General features: G+C 41.2%; 1 protein-coding gene across 2 annotated transcripts in view; it reads left to right on the forward strand.

The window, feature by feature from the left end:
* Positions 1-2,048, forward strand: part of trip4 (thyroid hormone receptor interactor 4) — a 72,772-nt gene extending 70,724 nt beyond the window's left edge. The window contains exon 13 of one of the 2 annotated variants that reach the window (XM_068724404.1): positions 1,579-1,669. In XM_068724404.1, coding sequence (XP_068580505.1) covers positions 1,579-1,616 — 38 coding nt within the window. In that variant the 3' untranslated portion in view covers positions 1,617-1,669. The other variant, XM_068724403.1, reaches the window with a different exon arrangement.
* Positions 2,049-10,549: the final 8,501 nt, after the last annotated feature.

A 10,549-nucleotide genomic window follows, 5' to 3' on the forward strand; every position in this document is an offset into this window, starting at 1 on the left:
GGTGCTGTTAACTGGCTCGGCTACCAAATCCAAACAAACGAGATTGAGAGAAAGAATCCTTGACTGTTACATTCTTGGCAAACCAAGAAACATGCAGAGACATTAACATTCCTTGGATGCATCAATTGAGTACACCGAAAGACGATTGTGTGTAATGTTTATTAGTTTCCATTGATAGCACTTCCTCCTTTGGTTTGGGTTCTGTTGACATCTGGTACGAATCATGTGTTTGTGTTAGAGTTCATGCTGTTGTTGCAGATGGCTTCAAATCAAGTTGGTTGATAAAGGTGTCCCACAAGGGTCAACATTAGGCCCACTACTATTTATTGTACGCATAAATGATATACATTTTCCAAGCACACATTGCAACATCCATTTTTATGCCGACGATACCATATTCTATGTCATCGGCTGTGACTCAAATCAGACCTCTTTTATTAATGTGAAGCATGTTCCAGACTCTAAAAAGACAAAACGTAAAAATCACTTCACAAGATCACAGGGCTTTGATGTTCCTGCTCCAATCCTGCTCCATTCTCCCACTACACATATAGTAGCTACAGTACCGCATTATAGGAATTTGTTTGGACCACAAAATTCTTTAAATTCAATCTGAACTTTTATACCGATACTAAAGCCGTTTCCTTTCAAAACAAAAAATCCACTAAATCCACTTTACTATCAAGAGATGCCATTTACCACAGAGCTGTCACACTCAACACTGTGACTCATATGAGAGAAGATTGATGTGACATCCAGAAGGCGTCAGCAAACCTGTGTTTTCATTTATCCGGCCTTGCTCTCGGCTGTAAATTGCTGAGATTATTAACATCCTGAGTTGAGTTCAAAGTGAACAACCATGACACCAGATCCCAGAATTGGTCACTTTAAAAGCTCCTTATGCCACCTCTGAACCGGGGAAGATGGCATTATGGTTTAGGGTTGTTAGTAGGTATGCGTGTGTGTGTGTGTGTGTGTGTGTGTGTGTGTGTGTGTGTGTGTGTGTGTGTGTGTGTGTATATTTATGTATATATGTATATGAGAAGCATATCTCAGGAGCACCTTGAGCCAATTTCACCAAATTTGGCACAAATCATGGATGACCTGATTAGAATTTGGCTTTCAAAGATCGCTGTGACCTTACAAAATATGTTTTTGGCCGTAACTCAAGAATTCATGAGTTATTCATGACAATTTTCCACAAACGTCTAATATGATAAAAAATGAAGTGATGAAGTCAAGACACTCGTATCACTCTTTACTATGGAACACAAGATCTGATTGGCCTTTTACCTCTCTCTCTCTCTTCCTCTCTCTCTCTCTCTCTCTCTCTCTCTCTCTCTCTCATTCTCTCTCATTCTCTCTGTCTCTCTGTCTCTCTCTCTCTCTCTCTCTCTGTCTCTCTCTCTCATTCTCTCTGTCTCTCTGTCTCTCTCTCTCATTCTGTGTCTCTGTCTGTTTCTCTCTCTCTCTGTCTCTCTCTCTCTCTCATTCTCTCTCTGTCTCTCTCTCTCTCATTCTCTGTCTCTCTCTCTCGCTCTCCCCTCTCCCTCTCTCTCCGCGGCCGCCTCTAATCAGCTGGCCTTGAGCTCTCAGAGAGGTCACTGTCCCTTTGATGGTGTTTTGATTCATCCCTTCCTCTTTTCTCCCCTCCCCCTTTCCTTTCACCCCCTTTCTCTCACAGGGAAGCTGGAGAGTCACTACCACCAGGGTGCCAAGAAGGGGCTGGTCCCATCCGCTGCAGAGTGACGTCAGGAGGAGGAAAGACGGGAACATGGCAAACTATGTTTTCAAACAAATGGCTTCACTCTCCACTGGGTTCTCCTGACATTTTACCAGGAGTTATCAACGCTGACATGTTATCAATATCAGCTTGCATTTGCATTTTGTATAAGGAGTATTGCTTAAAAGTATGCAGTACAGAGACATATAATCATTTTGACAACCTTCTACATTCTGCTTTGTCTCGATTTGTTTCCATAAATAACAAAAGATCCTGTTTAATTTTGTGCTTTTCAAATTAAAATTTGATTTGTCAAAATAAAAAAGCTTGTGTGTTGTTAAATGCAGATGGTAAAATGTTCTGCCATCATCTATTGGTTTCTCAAAGCACAAGATATAAACTACAAATTGCTTAATTTTGTTTAATTTCGCTCATCAGGGTTTATGAGACAAAAACATTTCAGCTTTGTTATTAGTCAAGCACCTAAAAAAACCACAAGCGAGACGCTGTTCCTCTCTCCTCGTCAGAGGCCGGCCTGTCGTTACTCTCCTCACACCGAAGACCATTTAGAACCAACAATAGCGCCGCTTTATAAAACACAGCCTTCTCATTCATCTCAATGAGACCATTTCATTGGCACAGCGGGGGGGATGACACAGAGGACTCCAGCAAAAACAATGCAGGGCCGTCAAGTAAAAATGTTGATCCTGGCTCATCGGCGTAATCCAACGTCACCACAGCAACACACTGTTTAGCCTATAATCAAATACAGTACATGCATGTGGACATTCCTGATAGCATTGCAGCGTGTAAAGTTAAGCATTGCAGTAATCACGTTGTTTACCTCACAAGCATTGAGCGGGAGGAGAAAATTATTGCTGCCGCAATAACTTTTCGGAGTTGTAAAATCCTGACTCAAAGGAGTATAAACCACCGCCTGATACGCCCTCCGGCTCATGGACTAATTATTGGACCTGGACTTCTTGGATGGCGTTTGATCTACTCTCCTGGACCTGAAGGCATCACGGACACGCTGAGGGGGAAAAAAAAACACTTGGATCTATTTGGACGCAAAGATATTTACAGTCTTAACAGTCTTCTTTTTTGAATCTCTCGTGCACGTTATTTGAAATGGAATGGCAGACCCCGCCACTGATAATACCAACTTTATAGGGAGGTACTTAATGAGTATAAATACATTTAATGGCTGTAGCAGAATATATGCCAACCATAAATGTTATAAAATGCGGTTTAATAAGGTAAAAATCTTAAAGGATTATAACTAAGTGGATTCTGATGTTTTAGCCTCCCTTGTTGCCATGTTATGGGCAATGCAAAGTCCTCATTATTCCATCAGTATTTTTAGTGGCCTCAGCCATTAATCCCACTCTTGTTGATCACAAAGAGGCTTCAACATGATTGCACGTCACAAGTGTTGTATTAACTTAAGTTACAATGTTAAGAAAAGAAATCCTTCAGGATTACTCCAGGTTTTTCACACAGTTGAGTCCTCGCTATAAAAGCATTCCAGCCTTCACTTTTAGTGTCGTTGAAACCAAAACAATCGGAGCTGCACCCACGTCTTGAATGAACTATTTACTTGCGAATAATAGTTCGGTTTCACTCGTAAGTCCTGCGTTAAGCCTTCTATATACAAGGGCTATCATGGTGGATTCGTTCATCATGCCTGCATCTTCACTTCCTTTTAAAAACAAGCCAAATCTTCAGTAAGACGTGAATCTCTTCAGGAACATGCACAGACTACGGCCCTTAATCTATGTAGGTCTCCTTTTGCTTGTTTTCAGATTCACACAGCTTTCTGGCATCTTCATTATGAAGTCTTCAAATGCCGTTGTGACAGGCTCTGATTGATATTCTGCCAGTGTAATGTCATTTTGTATTTCAACATTTTACCTGCTCTTGCATGTGTTTATTTCCTTCCGAATGTGTTGAGTGTCTCTTTGACTAAGCCGTTTCTTGCCCGAGGGCGTGTTTCGCCATGGTTTGAAAAGCATAGCATGAATCACCAGCACACACCCATCCCGGGTTGTTGTGTTTTTGCCTGTGCCTGGCATTGTAATTCGCCGTTGATTAGCTTAGATTTACTCTTGTTTGAGTTGCAGATTAGCTACAACTCTCTGCTCCACTCGATTCAGCATGAGAACGCATAATTGCACCAGCCCTCCCAGTAATCTCCCACCGGGAGAATGTAAGAGGTCTCTTTTGTGAAGTTTCTCCATAGAAGGTGGGTTTCTCTTTAGAGAGGCTGCTTAAGAATTTACTAAATTCAGCCCCCAGTGAATCAACGATGACAGCTACTTGCCCTGTGGGTGGCCTCTTCTTCTGTCTTCCAGATCAGGGGCATTTCTCCGGATGAGAACAGACATCCCAAGTTCACATAAACAAGGCCTCTGTGCCGTCATGCTGAACAATTAGGCACATGCAGGTTTTTTTTACTAAGCCTCTTTAGATAAACCATAAGATCATGTGTTGTTGGTTTTTCGCGCACAAAAGATGTGATGTACTTGTGTGGAAGAAATGCTGTCGGTGACCCATTTAAATATGAAAACAGCCATGTTGTGTGAGCTACAGCGAGCTGCAGTTATCTGCAAATCATCGGGGGAATACGTTCATTTGATTCCTGGCAGAGAGTGAGTTAGTTATACCACTGTCTGTTCAGTATGTTGCTATAGCCAGGAGCCAGTTAGCTTAGCGTAGCATAAAGACTGGAAACTGGGAAACGGCTAGCCTGTTTTTAAAAAAAATCCACCCAACAGCACCTCTAATGCTCACTAATAAGTCTCTGCTGCATAATTGCACACGCTACCAGTATTTCTTAAAAACAATCACGAGGATGGCCGGTGGATGCAGCGATGATGCCCTTGCAAAATAGATAAAATAGGCAGCCAGGCTAGCCGATTCCCCCTGATTCCAGTCTTTGTGCTAAGCTAACAGGCTGCTGGCTGTATGTGAGTGGTATCAATGTTCTAATTTAATTTTCCACCAAAAAAAGCCAATAAGCGTATTTCACGAAATATAAAACCTTTTCTTTAAATAACAGCTATCAGTGGTGTTTCTATGTTCTATCACAGGCTTCTTCTGCTCCATCACAAAGCATCCACTCTGCAGTTAATGACGCTAGTGGAGAGAGGAAGGCAGACAAATCAGAGTGAATGAAGGAATGTTACACGCAGGGCGACATCTAATTTTGAGCACCAATAAGAACGCCATCTAAAATCCATCTGACTTTCATCCGGCTAGCCAAGGTTTTAAATTAAATTAGACATAAAATGGTAATGTGTTTATTCATCATTTGGGCTGAAAAAGATGCCCAGCTGAATCTCCTGATTGAAATTAAATGCAATTGACTCCAGTCCAGCAGTGTGCCTTCCTCACCACCAAGCCAAGTTTCCTGTTGTAGAAGCAGCAGGACCTTTGTGTGCTTGCTGAGAGACTGATTGGACTGAGGGCGCAGGGTCCCATCCCCCCATCCCCACAGGCCTGGAAGAGGAATTAGGCTTTGGAGCACTTTAGAAGAGGTGGCGGCAGGCTGGGGAACAATACAACCTGGGAACAGCTTGTGGCTCATCCATCTCGTGATGCGTCTCGGAGCGCTGCCTGTCGAGCCAGGGTGGCTGTACAAAGGAAATATTTCGAAAAAAAAGGATATTGTCCGTATGTAGCTCATTGAAGGCGATTTGACAGCGGGATCTGATGCATTGATATCATCACCGTGGTCACTCATCACCCTCAACAGCTCAACAACATCTCAGCACTTCACACATACAGCACCTCATTGTTTACACCAACAGGAAGTGATCTCAGCACTATGGGGAACTGAAGATCAATGAGAGGAATAGTTTCGGGAAACACTGCAGAGAGTTTGATAAGAGGATTGATACCGCTCTCATGTTGGTAGGATAATTATGTAGCTGGAGCCAGCAGCCAGTTAGCTTAGCTTAGCACAAATACTGGAAACGGGAGAGCACCAGGCCAGCTGTTTCAAGATCAGCTAACCGACTGCTGGCTGTAGAGCTTCGTATTTAGAAAACGGAAAAGCACATTTCATGAAATGTCGAACCATACAGTCTGTTCACGGTCCTGTGTGAATCATATCTCCTCTGACCTGATAGGATACCTTTATGTAGAAACTAGTCTTCATGGAGTAGCTAAATAGAGCAGAATGCCTTTGTACCGTCTCCAGAGTGTCATGGCTCGTCGACTTTGGTTAGTCCGGAGGTACAAGGTGGGCCCCGTCTGAGGAGGGGAAGCACATGAACCTTTGAAAGCTTCCACCCTTCAAGGCAAGTGAGCGAAATGCGGAGAGAGAGATCTAAGACGTGAATGTCTGTGTTCTCTCTTCACGAGGAGCTAAGACCTGTTTGCCCTTGAGGTGTGGGCAACAGCAAACGTTAATGTCTGTTCCATAAATTACCTTTTTTTTCTCCCACAAATGGCCGATCAAAGGAGATCTTTGTTGTGCAAATACCCGTAAAGGCTGCACACGAACCGAGAGCCAACCGACTTTACAAAAGGCTTCTGGCTTGACAAGAAAAATTATTGTGAGTCCTCAAAGGGAGAGCAGATGCATAAATTCAATTAAAAATGGATTTCCCATCACAAATGGCTTTCACTTGCTGCCATTTCTAAAGATCCACTGATAAGTGATCAATTTAGTCCGGGACCTTCTGACCTTGCTGAATGAGTCAGTACCTGTAACAACACACATTTCGCGGGGTATATTTACAATTATGGCCCCATTGATTTTCCAAGGAGAGGACTACAGAAACATCCAGTGAAATAATAGAAACTCCAAACTAAAGAGAGTCCTGTGTGTTCGTATTAATGCCTGTCCCCCACCAGAACATCTTCATAGCTCCTCGGAGCTTTTTAACACACATGACGCCACACAGAAGACAGTTCTGATGATAGTCTGTCTTCAAGGCTTCTCCTGTCACGAGGGCTAAAGCTCTGAACATAGTGATTTGTCAAGCTTTAGTCTCTTGAATATGTAAAACAGTCCCTTCCAGTGCTCTGTTTTCTTCGGAGCAGGCACTGTAACAGATACATAACATGATTACTCTGGATTATCTATTAGCATATTGCTATATGATCGACAATAAATACAAACCCGGTTTTGCCGCAGGCTTACACAACGCGTTGTTATTCTCGTGACTGTTCAAATGACAGCTATAGATATTTGACAAAATAACAATTTGGAGAGACAACAAAAGAAAATATTCAGAAAGAAATACCATATACTCACCATACTAATAATAAATATTTCTTTCTAGATGCGTTATATGCAGCGATGCAATGCTTCATGACTGTGGTATGATTTCTGTTTGACTAATTGGATCAAATCCTCAGTTTGTCCCAAATAAGATAGAGTAAAAAAAAAATGTCATTGCTTTCATACTTGGTCCCAGAGGGACGCATTACATTAACAGACAAATGCATACATTTTGAATAATCTGTGAATTCCCATTCTTTCTGCAATATTCAAATCACATATTTGTCCCAAGAGTCGTCTAGAAACCACATCTGTCTTATGACTTGGCTTTAAAATAATCTCCTCAGCAAAATGTATCCATTATTACTTTATTGACATTACTGTTCATTGTTGATTAATTCTCTCCCCTTGGTCGATCTCATGTTCACGAAGAATTATTCCTGCTAAGCGTAATGCGTGTGGTTGTCTGCATGACTCCCATCCATTAAGCACTAATGGTAGAAGACCTTCGCTGGTGTTTGCATGGCTGTAACCATACAATAAAAAACCCACAGGGGAGAGAAACAAACATACGACTCCTCTCCCTCTCCCTCTGAATATCCTGTCACTCCCTCGTTCACTCATTCTCTTCCAATACAAAAGACACTCAATAGTGTCTCAATAGTGAGTGTGTATGGATTACTTTTTTATTGCTATGGTGAAATTTAAATACGGACCCTCAAATAAAATGTTGGAGGATCCCTGATGTTAATAAGGGACCATGTTTACCATCTTAAGTTAGCACTTTAGCATGCTAACATTTGCTAATTAACAGTAAACACAAAGTACAGCTGATGTCAATGGGAATGTCATTCGTTTTGCAGGTATTTTATCATAAATCTAAGTATTGAACAAATAAAGAAAATGGACCTGTTGGTGACGCTAGATGTAAAGATAAGTTAATACGATTTACTCTGAAGCTGGGCATGAATGTTTGCACTAAAGTTCACGGACATCCATCCAATAAATGTTGATACATTTCACAAAAATCAACAACAAATTAAACAAACAAGTCAACGTAATGGTGGTGCAGAGGAAAAGTCAGGGGATCACCAAAGTAACTGAGGTTCATCCACTGGGGATAATGAATGGGTGCACCAAATTTCATAGTAAACAACTTAATAATTGTTGAGATAATTTACTCAAAATCTTAAATGTGAACCCTGTGGTGGTGCTACAGTACAATTCAGTGGATCAGAAATGATCCTCTGGGGACCATGCACGTCTGTACAAAATAATGAGACATTTCAGTCTGGATCAAAGTGGTTGACCAATCGACCGACCCACCATCAGACTGATGGACTGCCGTCCCTAAAGACATGCCTCTAGAAAACAGATGTAATGCAGAAGAAAAATGTAATGCTTTGTGCCACATCAGTCTGGAGAATGGAAATGTATTGAGTCATGGTAAAAAACAATTTGTCGAATCTGTGAAATCTATTAATAATGCTTCAGTACTACATCATCTTCTATCATTTGTCCTTGAATGAGTTTATTTGATATAGTATCACTTTAATCTACCGTATATGTCACTGCTGTTCATGCTACGGCGCTGTCCGTTGACACAGATCTTTAATCCAAACAAGTCTCTCTCTCACATGCGGGTTTCAGGGCTTTACAGCTTCTTTTATAGAGTAATGGAAAGATGATCACACGAATCAAGCCAGCCCCTCTGTGATTCCACATGGCTGGCTGATTAGCCCCCTTTTTTTTCACTGATGGAAAACACATGGCGTCCACACAGCTTGTACATTTTTTTTTTTTTTTTTTTAAGTTGGTGCGACGCTCAGCAACGAGAGCACTTTGGTTTTTGGAGCCTCGGCATTGAAGGGCAGTCATCATCAGAAATCTGTCCCCTCCAGTCCCCCACTTGCCTCTGACTGTTATTTAGCTCTCCAATGGAGGCCGGCTGTTCCCTGGGGGAAGGCATGAGTGTGCCTGCCAGCAGGAATGCATTGGAGGCAATAGAGGAAGATGGAGGATGGATGGAGGATGGTGAGTAGCTGCTGCTGCTGCTTTTCCCCCTCTGTGTGAAAATGAGTCCATTAATTCAGCCCCCACCCCCCCTCCCCCTCCAGCCCTCCCTGTGCCTGTTGTCTCTGTTTGCTAGCGAGATGATTCCTTCTGTCATGTCAAAGGCAACATTATCATATTCTTGTTGCCTGGGAAACCAGCGCTGAGAGAGACAACGACTTAAAGCCTTCATGGTGTTTGAAGCTCGTGAACATGAAAGGTTATCCGTGGAGCGGCGAGAGTCGGAATCCTAACATAAATGAAAGGGCCTCGTTGTTGGAAGCTTTTTTTATTTTATTTTTTCCGGCTCACTGTTCTCAGAGATATTCCCTCTCAGTTCAGGGAAATTAGAACACGGCTTATATAGTCGCAGAGCTAACATGTTCAATTTGCCCTGAAGTGTGAAGATCAAGTTTTAACCTTATAAGCATTGTTTTCTTCTTTGTGGAATCAAGAGTTTTGAAAGTGTTGACATTCCACAAGATGCACATTTGATGCGGTTGGAGGGAAGCGAAACCAGCAATTATTTACAGATGATATCAACAAAGAATGTTTTCCTTCATTGTGTTTGTGATTACATTCAGTGTCTAAGCAAAATGCATTTACAGCGTGTAACAGATTATGTTTTATTAAGTGTTTGTAATAGACCAGACCACTTTCTAACAACACACCATTAACATACATGGTTTCTACTGTAAACACCTTTATTAATGTGTATTAATAATCTATTAGAGCTTTTTTTTATCAGTTACATTAACGTTAAGGCCTACTAATAAGAACAATGTTTGGGTTGCCAGGTTTTGACCTTTGGCTGGTGTTTATCCTCCTTCAATGTATCTTTTACTTGATTACTTTATAAGTGACATTTTCAATGCAGGACTTTTATTTGTAACATAGTATTTTTTACAGTGTGGTATTAGTACTTTTACTAAGTAGGTAAAATATCAGGAATTTAACATTGTTTGTAATTAATTGCATTTACTGAAGTACTTTACATACATTTGGGCATACTTTACTTTAGTATTCCCATGGTATGCTGCTTTCTACTCCACTGCATTTATTAGACATTTGTAATTACTGTTATATGCTTATATGATATGATGCAGTATACTACTGGGTAGTATACTACACTACCCAGTATACACAATGCATCTAAAACTGTCCTACATTGACAGACTACAACATTAAAATGATCTTACACGCATTCGTTAGTTTTAGAAACAGAACAATAAAATATTCTATAATAACATATCATGGTGCATAGCGAGTGGGGTACTTCTGATACGTTAAGTACATTTTGCTGAAAATACTTTTGTAGGCTACTTTATACTTAAGTGGCATTTTAAATATAATACTTTTCTTACTTGAAATTTAGTATTTTTAGGCCATGGTATTTCTACTTTTTTTTTTACTTATTCCACTACTGCAGTTGGACTAGCTGGTGGATATTCCTCTCTGACAACAGACAAATTAAATCACAGTCCACTCAGAGGGGGTGATCCAGTTCCACGTCTTAACCCCCGGTGCTCTGTGGAGTGTGG

The sequence above is a fragment of the Cebidichthys violaceus genome, unplaced genomic scaffold, assembly GCF_023349555.1.
Source record: "Cebidichthys violaceus isolate CVI_PGR_0920_01 unplaced genomic scaffold, fCebVio1.0.p SCAF_30, whole genome shotgun sequence".
In the NCBI taxonomy this organism is placed as follows: Eukaryota; Metazoa; Chordata; class Actinopteri; order Perciformes; family Stichaeidae; genus Cebidichthys; species Cebidichthys violaceus.